The sequence below is a fragment of the Humulus lupulus genome, chromosome 6, assembly GCF_963169125.1.
Source record: "Humulus lupulus chromosome 6, drHumLupu1.1, whole genome shotgun sequence".
Classification (NCBI taxonomy): domain Eukaryota; kingdom Viridiplantae; phylum Streptophyta; class Magnoliopsida; order Rosales; family Cannabaceae; genus Humulus; species Humulus lupulus.
The window spans coordinates 4,602,244-4,620,951 of NC_084798.1; the positions used below are offsets into that span (position 1 = coordinate 4,602,244).

At 34.0% G+C, this 18,708-nt stretch overlaps 2 protein-coding genes across 2 annotated transcripts; both read right to left on the reverse strand.

Annotated features, from left to right (window-relative positions):
- Window positions 1–10,485: 10,485 nt before the first annotated feature.
- On the reverse strand, window positions 10,486–11,526 carry LOC133783673 (uncharacterized). Its single transcript, XM_062223323.1, has one exon. The coding sequence runs from the start codon at window positions 11,524–11,526 to the stop codon at window positions 10,486–10,488; it is 1,041 nt and encodes a 346-aa protein (XP_062079307.1).
- Window positions 11,527–13,687: 2,161 nt separating this feature from the next.
- On the reverse strand, window positions 13,688–15,254 carry LOC133783724 (class V chitinase CHIT5-like). The gene is made up of 3 exons (XM_062223370.1): window positions 15,190–15,254; window positions 14,035–15,048; window positions 13,688–13,947 (listed from the first exon to the last, which is right to left on the reverse strand). Exons 2-3 carry the CDS (start codon window positions 15,041–15,043, stop codon window positions 13,934–13,936), a joined length of 1,023 nt encoding a protein of 340 aa, XP_062079354.1. The 5' UTR covers window positions 15,044–15,048; window positions 15,190–15,254; the 3' UTR covers window positions 13,688–13,933.
- Window positions 15,255–18,708: the final 3,454 nt, after the last annotated feature.

Below are 18,708 nucleotides of genomic sequence, written 5' to 3' on the forward strand. Positions count from 1 at the left end.
TAATCATATAATCTTGCATTAAATCATTAAAATCACACATATACCAATTATGCCCTTCCAGCATGCTAATCAAGGCCCTTAAGCCTTATTAGCAATTTTGGGTCATAAGAATATCAGTGTAAGAAATTATCATTATGATATTTATGTATTTGATTGTGATATTCAAATTTAATAATTATATTTCGTTTATATTTTCAGGGTGGTCACAACAATCCTTAGACCTTCAAATGTGAGATTTTGAAAAAAGCTATTCATATGTTGAGAGATTTTAAAAGTGAACTCACTACTGAGTACATTCAACCTTTGGCTGAAATGGGTATGGTGGAAGAACTCAAATTTCCCCCAAAGAAGTATAGTGATATACTTGACCAAGAGGAATGGGTAATATTTGTAGCAAGTTGTTTAAGTCCAAATTTTTAAAAAATGCATCATAAACAAAAAGCACGTGCATTACAAATGAAGTCATGGTATCGAATATCTCGTAGAGGAAGGGCTAATATAAGAGAAGATTTGGTAAGTATAATTAATATTAAAGTTTAAATAATGGTTGATATTATCGCTATATATAACTTTAATTATCTTGTATATTGTAGAAAAAAGAATGAGGTATTAAAAAACCAGAGCGGTATGAAGTTTGGCTTAGATCGCGTGAAAATAATAAAGTTCTTGTGACAGAGCTGGACCGAACAATTGCCAATAAAATAGTAAGTATTTTACGTTATTATAATTTACATATTGGTTTTATTTATATAAAGTAATTTGTAGTAGCAATATCTTGAATAGGTAGAGCTCAAAGAAAAATTGAGTCGAGGTGAAAATACAGCTCAGGTTCAAGATGATATCTTGACTCAAGCATTAGGGACACTGAAACACCCATGTCATGTTCGAGCTGGCAGGTATGATACTTTATAATAATTGTTTTCTTTTAAGAGTTATTTAGATTAATTTATTGATTGATTTGATGGATTAATTTGTAAGTTTACCATGAACTTGTCCAAAGTGTTTGGAAAAATACCGAAGAAAATGACAGTGAAACACGAGATTGCTTGCCTAAAAGCTGAGATTGAAGAGCTAAAGATACATAAAGCTACAACAGAAGAGGAATTAGCTCAAAATGAGGAATACAATGATGAAAACGATGATGAGGAATACTATCATGAAGGACAATACTATGAGAATCCAAACGAAGGTCAATGCTATGAGAATCTAAACGATAACGAAGGGCAATGCGATGAGAATCCTGCCTCCTATGCATATGAAGTGCAAATGTTTTATGACAATATTGACAATATAGTGGCTAAGGGTGTTATCGTTGTACCAAACTTCGGCAGTCAATTGACTATCCATGGAGCTATACTTGATGATTCAATTGAGAGGGTCTAGCTTGTAGATGTTTTACAAGAAGAAGTTGAGATCCCTATTCCCTTTGGTAACATACGATATATTGGGGATGCACGAGACACATTCCTTCATTGGCCAAAAATTTTAATCGTGACTAGTCAGGTTTAAACTTTTTTGCTCAGATATATGATATTGATATGTTAAATTTATTCCTCGTACATTGTATTGATATGTTAAATGATATTATGTAGGGTCCATCGATATCTCAACGCAAATCCTTATCTCCAAGCCCACAATTATCATCAGTTGGATCTCATGTAGCTGTCTCAGCTGAAAGAGCTCCATCAATATCTTCAAATTGGTTAACTAATGACCAATGGAATAGAATTGATATTAGTCTAAAATTTATAGTGAATGAGTACTTTTCCATTAAAGGAATTGGTAGTTTATGGATGGAATTATGCATATATGTTGTTTGTTATATGTTTTGTTTGAATTGAATTTATAGGTACTAATAATTTGGGATATGCTATAGAAACAGATGAAACTCCGTTAATTTTTTTATATATAATATGCATAATTTATGATACAGATTCATTTGGGAAAGCTTGCACCAAGATAAACGACTACTATACAAATTTTTTGATAAGAAACATCTTTCTATATTGCAAATGACGAAAGTAAAAATAATACGGTTGATCTTTTAGCCAAATGGATTATGAATATGGATAGACGAAGCCAAATATATTTCATTCCTTGGATTTTTAAGTAAGTCAAAGCCACAAATGAGAGACACTTGCTATATTTTGAAATTGACATGCATTTGAAAAATGAAAAGTTTACAATATTATATTTTCATAATAAATACACGTTTTTCATCAGGTAACATTTTCAAAATTTTGAAAAATTCAAAATTTATTTTTAAAAATATTAATTATCAACTATAAATATGGACCATTGATCTTAATCCAATGGTTAATATTAAAGTAATTATCCATGGGTAATAACCAATTAGAGTGCACCCATATATATAATAGGAATTGAAAATAATTATATATAATTGAAATTTAAAAACAATTTTTTTTATTAAAAATGCTTTCCCTGCTGTTGTATTAAGAAAACCATGGAGAAAGAAACTCTTTCTCTGTAGTTGTGTTGAATAAACCACGGAGAAAGAAAAATTTTCTTTCTCTGCAGTTTTTCCAACACAACCGTAGAGAAAGATGTGACTTTTCTCCACAGTTTTCATATCACTTTCACTACTACAAAAACACCATTTTAATACACTTTTTTAGGGCACTCACCTAGATGCGAGTCCTAAAAACAACTCCTGGAGTCCTTAAAGAATTTCTTTTAGGGCTCGCAGAGGGAGTCCTAAAAACTATGTGTGTCCTAAAAGTTTGAGTTTTTTTTTAAACAAACACCTCCTAGACTTTGCGAGTCCTAAAAACTATGTGTGTCCTAAAAGTTTGAGTTTTTTTTTTAGACAAACACCTCCTAGACTTTTTAGGACTCGAAACTTATGTGTGCCTAAATGTTTGAATTCTAAAAAATTTCAAATTCCCTCCAATTTTTTTAACTAAAATTACGAGTCCTAAAAACTTATGTGTATCCTAAAAGCTTGAATATTAACAAAATTTAAATTCTCTCCAATTTTTTTAACTAAAATTGCGAGTCCTGAAACTTATGTGTGTCCTAAAAGTTTGAATTTTAAAAAATTTCAAATTCCCTCCAAATTTTTTTAACTAAAATTGTGAGTCTTAAAAGAATGTTTTTAGGACTTGCATTGCGAATCCTAAAAACTTATGTGTGTCTTAAAAGTATAAATTTTAAAAAATTTCAAATTCTCTCCAATTTTTTTAACTGAAATTGCGAGTCCTAAAAACCTATGTGTGTCCTAAAAGTTTGAATTTTAAAAAATTTCAAATTCCCTCCATTTTTTTAACTAAAATTGCGAGTCCTAACATAATGTTTTTAGGACTCGCAATGTGTCCTAAAAGTTTGAATTTTAAATAATTTCAAATTCCCTCATATTTTTTTTCACTAAAACATTATTATAAATTACTTCACAAAGAAAAATATAACACAACAACTCATTCTATCTCTCTCTCTGTCTCTCTTTCCTCTCTTCCCCTATTTCTTTCTCTCACGAACTCCACAACCAAGCCACGGACGGCGGCGCAATGGACGCAGAAGGTCGGTGACCTTCGACCCCCGTGAGCTGTGCTGCCCTTTGCCGCCTAAAGTCGCTCGAAGTCGCGGTGGAGCTATTTTTCCCAAACTCTTTCGAGTGTTTTGTAACCGCCTCGAGCCACCCCGACGCAAACGAACACCACCAGTGCATTCCTTGTGCTTTGGGCATCAAAACCCACTAAAGGATTGACCATTTTCTCGAACTACCATCGTGGTGTGGTGGCTCTGCCGTTAACATCGGAGCTCCAATGGGAGCTTTGGCTATCAATTATTTTTTTATAAATTAAAAATAAGACTTTTTAGAATTTGTAAAAATATTCTTTTAAGACTCGCACATTTTTTTAGGACTCTCGCAACGCGAGTCCTAAAAAACCTCAGTTTTTAAGGCTCTCAATTAGAGGACTCGCGCCCCGCGAGTCCTAAAAAGCCTTTTTTGTAGTAGTGTTTTCTCTGCGGTCGAATACACTGCGCTTTTCAATACTCTCAAAAACCGCAGTGTATTAAGTAAAAAAACCGCAAAGAAATGCCTTTTTTGTAGTAGTGTAATATCATTGTCCCATAAACATTTTAGGAAGATTATTGTTTTGGCGGTATTTTGGTTTTAAATTAGTGGTTACTAACTTGAAGATTAATTTGAAGGTGAGTAAGTATTTTTGTTTTATTTATTACTATTGCACATATTTATAGAATTATAGTTAAATAATATTGAATTTGGTGAAAATTTAATTTGAAAAATAGTGAAGTAAAGTTCTGGAAAATTTGCGTGTTGTGGTGGTATAAGGATGGAATTATGCATGTTGATTGTTGTGTTTCTTTGTATTGAATTAATAGGTACTTATGATATTGGGATATGTTATAGAAACAAAGGAAACTCTGCCCAATTGTTTTTAGGATTTATTAATTGAACATGTTTTTTAATGTGTAATATTTATTTATATAGTTATAATTTAATCTTTCTTGGTTTTGCAATAGGTTTTGAATAGGATATCGAGAATTTGTGTGTTGCGGTGATAAGCATAAGCCCCTTGTTTAAAGTAACATTATCATGCCTCTTAACTGGATAAGGTTCATTTGAACAGCGGGGTTTATGGATACCGTCAAAATTCAAGGCAATCATTCAAGATGGAAAACGGATTAACATGAAATCTAATGTAATTGGAGACTAAACTTTGCTTTTTGGTATGAGGTATGTCCTTTCAATTTTTTATAAACTTGACATGATTATGCTTATTTGCATTGTGAACTATTGCAAATTTTAGTTGTAAATTGAATGCCAACAGGCTTGGATAGTCCTATTTAGAGAGTAAATTCTGCTAAATTTTTGTAAAAATATATATATATATATTTTTTTGGGTAAATCAGATCTTGTATTGCCCAACAATCAAACAAATTACAACCTAAACAGAACCAAAAAAGAGGCCTGTAGAGTTCTATTACAGGTTTTCAAACCAGTCTCTTTCTATCAAATTTACTTTCTTTGGCATTACACATTGAATTCTATTTTTCACATCACTTTGAATTCTTTTTGTGAGAACTAACACCGTACTAACCCTCTGATTCCATATTGCAACATTCCGGCAATACCAGATCTGGTAAACTGTAGCTGCAAGAGCTGCTGCCAGAACCTGCTTCCTAAAAGGAGAGAGTTTTGCCCTAGCAATCCATCTTAATAATTTTGGAATTGTTGTTGTAGACACCTTCCAGTCTAGCCATTCCTTTATTCTAAGAAAGCTGAGATTACTTAAATGACAGTCAAAGAATAAATGATCTCTAGTTTCCTTACTCATTCCACACATTACACATTGGTCATCGTGGGCTATCTTGAACCGATGAAGCCTCTCTTTCACCTGTAATCGATCAAGGACCGAAAGCCATAGAATAAATCTATGCTTCGGAATGGAAAGCCTATTCCACACCTCCATTCTCCAATGGACTTTGGAATGAGATGAGCAAAGGAGAGTGTACCCTTCTTTAATTTTGTAATTACCCAAAGAGATCAATTGGAGCAAGTTGAGTTGCTTGTATGCTTCTTTTACTCGAACAATCTGACGCCAGTACCAGCTACTGGAACTTGGGGCCGTATAGGCCCACCAATACCCATCACTTAAGTAGACCGCATGTACCCATTGTACCCAAAGAGTATCTTGTTTCGAAGCCACTGCCCAAACATATTTGCCAATAGCTGCCTCATTGCACTTGGAAATCCGCCTGAATCCCAAGCCCCGTTCACTCTTAGGACGAAACATATCGCCCCAAGCTACCTGACCCGAGCTGGTTGAGTCTACCATCCCTTTCCATAAGTAGTTCCTACATAATATATTAACTCTATGTAAGATCTTCTTAGGAATGATCATGATTTGCGCCCAATAAGAGTGGATAGCCATAAGAACCGAGTTCACCAAAGTAGCCCTTCCAGCATAAGAGAGGTTCCTTGAACTCCAAACTCGAATTCGTTGTACCATCCTTTCAAGAATCACCTCACACTCTGCAGCTGGTATTTTCTTTGCACAGACAGGAATACCCAAGTAAGTAAAGGGAAGAGAACTTCGCTGAAAGCCTGATACTTGGATCACTCGCTGAACTTCATATTCATTCATGTTAGCACAATAGATTGAGGTTTTTTCCACACTAGGCTGTAAGCCTGAAGATTGAGAAAAGAGCTTCAAACCTTGGAGCAGACGGAAAATGGATTTGAAATCACCATGACAAAAAAGTAGAACGTCATCTGCAAAGCATAAGTGATTTAGCTGGAGTTTCTCACATCTTTCATGGTGTAACGTCCCTAAGGTAGGGTACGTCTGCCACATACTCGTAATTCTAGGGTTTACGAGTATGTAAGGCACTTGACCAAAAGAATTAAATAAAATGATACGAAGAAATACAGAAAAATTTAAAACTTTTATATAAACTTATTAGAAGAAATTATTACACGTATGAATACTTTAAATTTAAGGCAGCCATATGAAAACTCTAAACCATTATTGCATTGCTACTGAGTCCGTGCTCCACAAGTTGCTCAACAGCTAAAGCCACACCTGGAAAAATGTTGGAAAATAACATAATGAGCTAACGCTCAGTAAGCAAAGCTCATGCATACACATACACATGAATGTCGTGAGTTTGTAGTGCACATATACTAATATGCTGACTTATATACTTATGCATTTCATTTATTGCTCATGCACTTTCAAACTTTACTTTTATGCTCTTTCTTTTAGTTTCACATTTTTATGGGCCCAATATCACTTGTGCACACTGTTTGATTCAGCCAATGCCTGCAGGGCTTGTTACACATATCATATAGAATCCCATGGGTTCTCCTCCGGCTAGCCATCATCTCAGCTAGGCTCATCATAACACTCATTTCATCGTTGCCATAGCTGCCATACTTATTACACATATGGAGGAGAAAGACGGAAACATGGCAAACATATCTGAATGGTCAACTCTGACCTAGCCCACACTAGTGGGCAGCCACTATAAGTCTTATAGACTTCCGTCTTCTTTACTGAACTTACTTGATTGCTTCATCAAAACAGTGGCACCCTTTTTAAACATCTTATTATCACTTTGCTTAAGCCTTGTGTCATTAAAATGTTTAACTTTACATAAGACTTTTCAAGACATTTCATAACTTTTCTCATATTCATATGCATGGTCTTATATCACATAATAATGTATCACATAACTGTACATGCCATGCATACATGCTGATGCTGAAATGCCAATGTTCATGTTCATGATTCATGTTGATGGTATTCAATCAAGGCATTGTATCACATCTCATATAACTCAAAACATCTTTAGTCATAATACATGAAGCTTTGGGTTGGTGGCGTTGTTATACCTTAACGTAGAGCTATGGCTCAGGTCTAAGGTTTCCAGCCTAAAAACTTAAACGCTTCATATATCATAACATATAACAAATCATGAACATAGAGTAATCCACATATCCATCAACATAAGAACACATACTTGCACATAATTCATATCATTCTTAACCAAGTAAGACATCTTTCACATATCACAGAATTCATCAATTACATATCACACAACACCCTTATGGTGTTCATATAATCATTCTTCACATACTTATCATATGCATCATCATCATACCATACTTAACTCATCAGATGTACACAATCAATGTAGTCATGCATCTTACACTTAAGCACAAAAGGTGAGATTTACTTACCTTAGGTCCTTAGCTTATTTTAAAATTCCTCACCAAGAATCAATCAATCAAATCCATACAAATCCTATTCAAGGCACATCATTTATTAAATTCTATCAAAATCATAAATATACACTATTGATAGTGTATATTAATACTACCAGAAACTATATAAATGATAATAATAAATTATTATCAACGTAATGCAAATAACTCTTCATATAAAACCATGCTTTAAACCTTGCTCATAAGATAATGTACCCTTATGATAATAATAATAATAATCCCAACAAAAATAATAATTATCGTCTATAATTAAACTTATTTCGATATTAATAACAAAATACTTCAATAGCAATACGTATATGAATGTATATATTCAAATAGTCATTTTATAAAAGAAATCATATTTTTAACATAAAATTGTAATAATCAATATAATGATAATAAAATAAATATAAATATTTATATTATTATTAATTAGTCATAATATCAATTCCAGTGATATAATAAATATACTTTCTCCAAAATTCACTGGTTTTACAAATATCAATAACTGTAAGAAACTAATATTTGATATTATTTTAATATTCAAATATTAATATACAATAATAATAATAGTTAGATAATAGGTTTACTATAAATCATACTTTTCATATATATATATATATATATATGAATCTGTATTCTTGATTTACTTAACAAAACAATAACAATAATAATTAAAATTAATTAATCATAATAGTTTCCATATTAATATAAAATCAATTAAATATGTATTTTATACTTTATTTAATATCTAATATTTTCTAGAAAATTGGACAGTACAACGGCTATAAAGTGGACAAACCCAAAATCAAAACCTGTATCAGAAATATATATAATCCCAGACAGCCAGTAAATTACAGAAAATATTCCATATATCAATAATATATAATTATATACTATAAATACACATAATAACAATTACTCTAATCAATCACAATATATAGGTTAAAGAAATTATACCAAAATGATCGGGTTCCACAATAAGTCAAACGATGATTTTCTGAGACTCAAAACGTACTTTGGAACCTCGAACACTAAATTTCGACCGTCGGTCTACGGTGGATCGCGGTGGCTCGTGGTGGGCCCACCACCCAACTATGGTAGATGTAGGAACAAGTTATTGGGTTTTGAAGCCCACAACACGAGGAGCACGATGGTGGTGACGGATCGGCAAACGGATGCCCGAGGTGGCCGAATCGCAACTTTGAAGTCCCGGGGTGGCCGAACTTAAATCGAGTGGTTGAGGCGTTTAATCGGCGAGTGAGCTCTAGATTCCCGCGTGGGTCGATAGTTCGAAGGCCTCTGAATCCAACGGTCCGGCGCATGGCTAAAATTGGTGGCCGGAAAGTACTCCTGCGTCGTCGGCAACAGTAACACGCAGAGAGAGAGAGAAAGAGAGAGAGAGAGAGAGAGAGAGAGAGAGAGAGTGAGAGAGAGAGAGGGGTTTTCTGAGGAGAGAGAGGGAGGGGCTCGGGTAAAATGAAAGGCTGAAGCCTTTTATTTTATTTTATTTTATTTATTTATTTATTTTTAAAAATTACACTTGGACCCAAAATACTAAAATTCTTTTCAAATAAGCCCTTTAGCCAAACTTTCTTAATTTTATAAAAATCCCCAATTAAAATTATATGACATTTGGGTCCAATACTTGACTACTCAAGTTTATCTTTCTTTAATCTCATTAAAAACATAAAATCATATTTTAAACACTATTTTTCCATTACTATTTCTTAAATTTGTAAAGTTGTATATTTTATGTATTAAAACTTTGATTTATAATAAATAAATGTATTATGAAAATGTTGGATATTACACATGGAACTTAAAATCCTCCTTCTTGCCAATTTTCATGAGAATGCGGGATAAATATTCCATTCCAAGCACAAAAAGCAGGGGAGACATTGGGTCCCCTTGTCTCAAGCCTCTTTTAGCTTCAAAAAAGCCATGTAGAGAACCATTGAACATTAGGCTGAACCTGGGAGTTCTCACACATATCATAACCAACTCAATAAAATCACTCGGAAAGCCAAAAGCTTTTAACATTTCTTCAATAAAACCCCATTCTATAGTGTCGTACGCTTTCCTCAAATCTAGTTTAATCATGCATTTCGGTTTGCCTTTCCCTCTCCCATAATGCCTCACCAGATCTTGACAAACCATGATGTTGTATGCAATGTATCGACCTTGGACAAACCCACTTTGATTCTGGGCAACTATGTCTGGTAGAACCTTCCTCAGGCGGGAACAGATCAATTTTGTGGCGATCTTGTAAATAACATTACAACAGGCAATGGGTCTAAACTCCATAACTGACCGAGGGCATTTATTCTTGGGGATTAAGGTCAATGTAGTGGAGTTTATTTCTTTGAGAAGCTTACCTGAGTGTAGAAGAGACTGCACCGCTCTGCACACATCCTCCCCTACCATTTCCCAATTGTCTTGGAAAAAGATGCTACTGTATCCATCCGGGCCTGGCGATTTGTTTCCTGGAATCGCGAAGGTAGCCTTTTTAACGTCTTCATCTGTATACGGGTACTGTAGTAATCTTTTGTGAGATTCGTTGATCAGAGGCCCTTGATTAATCACCCCTAACATCACGCTTTTCCTGTGAGCCATGGCCATTCCCAAGAGATCTTCATAAAAACTCAAGAAACTTCTGTGACTTGGTGGGGCTCGTGCACCTGGCAACCATCTTTATCCTCTATAGCATAAACTCGGCTAGTAATTCTTCAGGCTCTAATACTCGCATGAAACATAGAGGTATTCTCATCCCCATCCTTAAGCCAATGCAATTTAGCTTTTTGTCGAAGGAAGGAATTTAGATTTGACCGAGCTTCTTCATACCTCTCCCTAGCCTCCTTTTCTTTGATGATAAGCTCCTTATCCCGCGGATTATTTTGGAGTTCCGACTGAAGGGAATGGAGTTCCTGTAGCTTACAAGAAACATCCACATTAATGTCACCTATTTCCACCTTATTTAAGTCTTTCAACTTTCCTTTAAACTTCCTCAATTTCTGAACTAGTTGAAACATAGGAGCACCATAAACTTGCTCCTGCCATACCTCGCGAAGTTTCTCTAAAAAACTAGGAGCCTTTTGCCACATTCGGAAATACCGAAAAGGTTTCCTTCCTGACCTCACTTCCGGGTAGACTTGTAAGAGGGCTGGACAGTGATCAAAACTACCTTCATTCATGAAAGTCACCTCTGCATTCTGGTATCTATCCAACCATGCTTGATTCCCCATTACTCTATCTATCTTGGAGTACACTCTCATTTCAGGGCCCTGTTTATTATTCCAAGTAAAGAACGCGCCCGAGAACTTGACATCTTCCATTTGGCAATAATCCATACACTCTTTGAACGCCCCTGAGCAATGATGAGTCTTGCCACTCCCTATTATTTCCTCTACACTCAATATATCATTAAAATCCCCTAGCAAAAGCCATGGGTTCCTCACTGTTGTAGCAACTTCTCTCAAGTCAGCCCATAACATATTCCTACCAATTTCCTCATTGAAAGCATACACAAATGTAACCAGAAAGCTTTCCTTGGTACTAACCGTGATAACTTCCAAATGCATCATTTGACTGGTACAATGCAAAACATTAACCAAGAACATACTCGGATTCCAACTAACAATTATTCTCCCACCTTTGTGCCACGCACTGTTCGATGTAAAGCACCACCCTGGAAACATATTAAGATATACAGACCCTAAATTCGTGGTCTGCACTCTAGTTTCAAGGAGACCAACTAAACCCACATTCATGGTGTAAATTATTCTTTTCACCTCCTCTTGCTTGTGGCGTTTATTGATCCCCCTGACATTCCAACTTAGAATTCTATCCATTCCCAATGGGAGGTCCCCCCCCCCCCCCCCCTCCCACTGTATAGTCTTTTTCCTGTATAGCCTTTGAGCTTTCTCCAATTTCCCCTAACACCTGAAAATTGTTCGAAACCGTGGTCTGCTCAACTACAGAGGTAATCACTTTCCCTTTCTTCTTAACTGGAATAAAGACTTCAGCATCAATTCCTTTTTCCTTCTCTGATGCCTGCTCTTTCGCAACATCCTTCTTGACCACCCACATCTTTTTCCCTTCCTCTCTTTTCTCTTCCTTTTTCTCAATTTTCTTCCTACACACCTCAGCAGTATGCCCCATTCCGTGGCAAAAACCACAAGTCACTGGAAGCCATTCATATTTGATTGGTAATGTGATATCTTGATCTATCTCATTCGTAAATGAGACCTCCCCTGGAAATTCTTGATGGATCTGAACTTCTACCAAAACTCTAGCAAAATTAAGTCGTTCCTTATTCTTTGTCACACTGTCTAGCTGAATTGGATTACCCAATTGACCCACAATCTTGAATAAGGAACGTTCCCCCCAATATCTAATATCCAATCCCGGAATTTGGATCCATGTTGGGACCAACAATACATCCTCTTTTGAGTAATCCTTATAAGGTTCCCATGGTTTCATGATCACTGGTTTCTTATCAAAAAATATGAATCCTCCGTCCAATACTGAATTTTGTTTCTCCTCTGTTAAGAATCTAATAATGAAAACTCCAGGAGAAAGCATGCCAACCTTGTCCACATCCCCTTTCCATATTCTACGGCAGAAACCATCTATAACACTGAGAGGTGGGTTTGCCCCTAGAACATAACAAACAATTGATGGTTTCCAGTAATCAATCTCATCTTGAATATCTTCCATTTCAATTTTAACTCCTTTGTTCGGCCTCTTTTTCCCCCCAATATCATTATCCCCAAATCTGTTACTCAAATTTTGTACAATATGCGAAGAGTGTAAAATGGGGGTAGTGGTAACCTTACCTGATTTCAGATTAGATTTGCAATTCATAGTTGCTTCCAGATAACTGGCCACATCCAAACGGGTCTCCTGATTTTGTTCCCGCGTCAACAGAGCCCTCGGAGAAGAAGGCCTCTGTTTCTCCATGTCCAACTGCAATAGCCGGCTCTGCTCTACGCCAGGGTCTAGTTGAGTTCCCTGATCTAGACCCAGCGCCTCCCCGAAGCCACCGTCCTCATCCATCGAGTCTCCGTCGTCATCCCCTGCGTCCGAGAAATCAATGGCTGGGACTCCTGTTACCGCATCGACCGTTCTGGATTTTTGAACATCGGCCGACGTAGGTCCTCGTCTCCTCGCCGCTCGTACCACGGGCAAGATCTCCACCTTCCTTTTGGCCTTCCCTTTCTTCCCCGTTCCTCTTGCCATGGCTCCAGCGCTCGCTGAGAGAGAGCGTGTCGAAGAGAGAGAAAGCGTATTAATTACTTCCTTTTGTAAAAATATTTAATACTTAAGAAATTTCAATATTTTAAATAATTACTTAGGTGAACTTCACATGTTTATTTGTATGAACACTTTAGATGTTTATATGGTACTTAGCTTTTATTTATGTATGAATGCATGTGTATATATATGTACATTAAGTCAATATAGTTTGTGAATTTTATTTAATTTTAAGTTTATTAGAATGTTCAAATTAATATATTTATTAATATGAAAATAATTTCAAAATAAATTTTAAAAAATATTTTATAAAAAACCAAAATAATTTTTAAGAAAAAATACATTTAACTTCGTTTTTTACATAATAACCGAAATTAACAGGTACCATTTAAATACTTTTAATTTCACTTAGATTAACTTCGATTAATAATTTCGTGAGATCCGAAGAATAACAAACGAAAAAACTGAATTTAATTGCAGTAGTAAATATAATTGAAATCAAAATCCTATGTAGTGTGATTGCATGCATATATATAAATATATATATATATATATATTGCCATTAGTATCAGTGTTGTGCGGAGTTGTGTTTTGCTCTAATAATGAACTTTGTCTCCTCAACCCTTTCCACAGGGGAATGAACTACAGAAAGAAAGAAAGAAAGAAAGAAAGACAAAACATAAAACACACACACAATCATTTATTTAATTTATTTCATAATACACATAAACATAAATCACAGGAACGATAACAATTGGCCCCTAAAGTGACCAATTTTTACTTAATACAACACAATACCAACACACACATCAAGTGACCATGAGGTGGTTCATTATAGTGCGAAGATTATACATAGTTCGCAGTTATTTAAATATTGAAATCCACCCTGGTTGGTAGCTAGATAGATCTTCAATCTCAAGCTCATCCCATTTGCTCTGCACAAACAATAAATCAATGCATGAAATCGAAAATAATTAGTAAGTTCTAAAAACATATATATTTGTTTAGTAATATATACGTACCTGCAGCAGCGCTACACAGAGTGAAGTCGTCATCATCATACCCAATGGAATATAAGAAATACCCACCAAGATTTTTCTTAGCATACTCGACCTTTTCCATGACAGAAGGCGTAGCTTCATACCCATACCAGACAGCTCTATCACCCTCATTTTCAGCCTTGTACATGCACTTGGTAACCTTGTCATCAAATTTTCCAGCTTCTGGATCAGGAATGTCTCTATACGCCACGCGACCAAGGTAGCCTTCAACTGGTGCCCCAATGCTGGTATCTTTTTCGTCAGCCAATATCCATTTCCCTCCATACAAGGGAATACCCATAACGAGTTTATACTTCGAAATTCGAGCTTCACTCCAGAGATCGATTGCAAGTTTACTGCTGTTAACAGGGCCAGGGTTGCTGGGATTGAATTGAGAATGTTGACAAGTGACAGGACAATAATTGTAGAGGATTATATTCAAAATATCAATATGTTTGTCAAGTTCCGCAGGGTATTTGATTTCCTGATTCGAATCATTCGGAATGTTGGGTTGGCAATAAACTGCAGCTGAAAGAAGCTTCTTCTCAGTATTAGAAGCTTTCCACTCACTAAAGAGATTGGTCAGGTTTCTCATGTCGTTTTTTGTTTTTGGATAAACCCAAGCAAGCTCAAGACCATCAAAGCCATAGTTTTTGGCGAAAGCAAAGGTTGATTCGATAAACTTGCTGCGTTTCGCAGCGCTCTTTGCCATTGTAGAGATAGCGATGGAGGGATCATCAGACTTAGAATTGTTTGGTTTCGTACCTCCAATGGATACGATAGCTTTCTTCTGCTTATCATGAACACACTGAACGAAGGTGTTCATATCTTGCTCAAGTTCTACAGGGATTATCAGCTCGCCAGTCTCCGCTTGAACCTGAAGAAACGCATAGTAGAGGTGAGTGAAGAAGGGTATGGGGTCGTTCTGAGGTGGAAATGGTTTTTCCGTGGATGCCACCCAGTAACCAATCTGGAACTTCGCAGTTGCCATTAGTACTGTTACACAAGAAAAACAATAATAGTTAATTAGTACTGATTACCAACAATATTCGACCAAATAACAATTCTAGTGTTTTTCTCTTTTAATATCTAAGTGCTTATGTATATATATTATCGATGAAGTATATTTATACTCACCTACAGCTTGTAAAATGATATAATGCTTTTTCTTTTGGTGTGTTGTTCACTTGAATATCTCATGCTATTTATAGAGTTTTTCTTTCACTCATCATGTGGATGGATTAGTTATCTTCACTTAACATTAATTGTCGGCACGTACGTATTCATTAATTTCTAAGTTAATTAGCATCATATAAATAAATAATATATATAAGAATTTTCTTAGTAAAGGGAGCTCACTTTTGGCCCTAGTATTTTCTATTTTGGACACTTGGAGAAATTATAACTTAATTTTTTTTTACATGATAGCGTACATTATAGTTATAACAGATATCCTAATAATTTTTGGAAAATTCCAAATAATTAACAATGCCGAAATAATAGTTCAAATAGTCAGTTTCACATGTGTCTCGCTTCTTTTGTACGTGTGGAAAATAAATTATTTGAACTCTTATTTCAGCACCATAAATTATTTGAAATTTCTTGAAAATTAGTGGGGTGCATGTTATAACTATAATATACGTCATCATTAAAAAAAATTGTCTTATAATTTCTTCAAGTACCAATATATATATATATATGAAAATTCTACAATATGGGCAAGCCTTTTGCCCCTAGCGATTAGGGCGTTTCAGTTTTTAGTGCATGAAAAAATTATAACACAAATGTTTTATATGAATGTGTAGATTATAGTTATAGTAGGCATCCCACCAATTTTCATGAAATTCTGAATAATTTACGGTACTGAAAAAGACTTCAAAATAATTTGTTTCACGGGTATATATAAACATGCTTAAAAGCAACTTGTTTTCGTGTTTTTGGAATATGGATATATTACAATTGGAAAATTTAAAATAATTTACAGTGTGAATTAAAATAAGAGATAAGTTGTTTTGAAGCTTGTTTTTATAGGCGCGTGAAACAAGTTATTTTGAAACATGCTTTCAGTATCATGAATTATTTGAATTTTTTTAAAAACTGGTGGAAGGTTCTAAATAACTATAATGTACACTATCATATAAAATAAATTGGATTATACATTTTTGACGTGCCAAAAACAGAGACGCCTCTACCAGTGGGGGAAAAAGGCATGACTCCATTATAGTCGTCCCGTGCATATACATATATATATATATATTTATACATGTGTATGCATGGGGTGTTTAGTTAGGGGCATTACTTTTGCCCCTACTGATAGGTGCGTTTCTATTTTCGATACCTAAAAAATATTATAACCTAAACTTTTTTACATGATGGTGTAAATTGTAGTTAGAGCATAAATCACACTACTTTTTTAGGAAATTTTGAATAATTTACGATATCAAAAACAAAGTTCAAAATATTCAGTTGCACGCATATAAAAAAACAAGTACGAGTGTAACTGATTGTTTGAACCTTATATTTTGATACCGTACATTATTCAGAATTTCTTAAACACTATAGGGATGTTTATTCTAGCTATTATATACACTATCATGTAAAAAAATGGATTATGATGATTTTTCCATGTGTCGAAAACAAATTTATTCCTACCACCGGTAGGGTTACCGGCGTTAAAAGTGATATCACTATCTAAAAATTTCAAGATATATACAGACAGACATGCAATAATCTCAAAATCATATCTCTACTTTCTTGTCCTGTTCCTCAACAGGAGTAACAGCTAGCTGCTTGTTGTGATAGTAGATTGTCTCTATTTTATTTAATCTTCATTTATTGTTTTCACTCTTTATAATCTGGTAAATTTTTTGCAAATGTAAACAAAATTAGTTCAAAAATCAAAATACTTTTATCTTGCTCTAAAATTATTTTTGTATTTTTTATTTATTAGATACTTCATAACATTGAATATTTTAGTAATTTCATATTATTTACCCAACACTTTTATTATATATTTTTTCAAATACTATAATATTCTATATTTTTAACTTACAATACTTTAAAATTATAATTATATATGATAGCCAAATGATTAAATTAATAAGTTGTAGAAGCATTCATCATTCTTTATTATTAAACAACAAAAGCAAAAATCATGATAGACAAACCATAATAAATATTAAATAATTAAAATCATACACTTTATCATAAAATATAAAAAGATTGGACTAAACTCGAGAGAATTCTTACTTCATATATTATCATTTACCTTAATTTGCATCCCCATGCATATGCAAATTGAGCATTTCACCTTTGTAACATGAACTATAATTATATACGATGCAAATTGCTTTCACTTTTCGATTAAACTGCATCTAATTATTACCAAACCAAATTCATAAGGAAAAACAAATCGATAAGGTGAAATAAAATAAAGAAATGAACTATAATTGAAAATGATTTTAGTTTTTTATTATTAATAAAATTTATTAATACATATCAAATCACTAACAAATTGTATAAAGTTATTTCATAGATATTTAATTACATAGCAAATGATATATTAACACAATAATTAGGATTTGTTAAAAAAAAATTATCCAATTTTTATTTGTATTATTTTGAATTATTTTCTTACATAGTGGCCCTAAATGTTGCATTAACAAAAAAAAATTAATACGAGCTTAGTGGCAACATCTTATAGTTTCTAGCTAAATAACCCCATCTATTAGAAGCGACTTATGGTGGCCTCTAAAAACTCTTTTAAATATATATATATATATATATATATAAATATATTGTACAATCTACTAAAATATTTCCTCCTAAAATCTTCAAAATTGAAGTAAAACACTACATTATGGAAAATTTCTTGATAAATCAAATGATGTAATGCCTCTACTCGACGCCTTCATGTGTCACGACTTACGCCAATTTTTTAAATAAAAAATGAGAAAATCATAGTCCCTTCCTGAAAAATATTTTGCTGATCGACCGACTTAAAATGTTTCACAATAATATTTTACATCAATTTTAGCTTGAAAGTAAGGTTTTAACTTGTAAAAGATGACGTGAGATAGGTTTTTTTTTTTCCACTAGTGTTGAGTTTTTTACCTGTAAAAGAAAAGACTAGGTAAATTAAATATATATAACATTTTATATGATTGAGTGACTTTTGTTATAAATTTTTTGAAACTTAATAGAAGATGACTTATAAATGCACCAAAAAAAAAAAAAATTGTCATGAAAGAGTAATCTTTGACACTACTTAAATTGTCATGAAGATGACTTTATGCATAATGAGGTGCAAAATCATTATGATTTTACAAAGTGAGTGGGTTGACTTTTGTTGTAGGTATTATAAAATTATATTTTTGAAGTGTATAAGAGTACCCAATAAGTTTGGGAGCATTTGGATGTGTTTTTGGGCGATTACAAGGTCAAAACTCGGAGCAGCAATGGTTGCATGTGTCGCCTTTTATTAATAAGAGGCATGTTGAGAGGCGTTGCATCGCCCGTTATTGAACAAACTAGATATATAGGCGACGCATCGCTGCATAGGGGCGACACATCGACTGGCAGGCGACTCGCGGGGGCTGTCCTGGCAGATTCTTACCGTTACGTTTTTGGCTTCCAAACATAGTTTAAAATATTCTA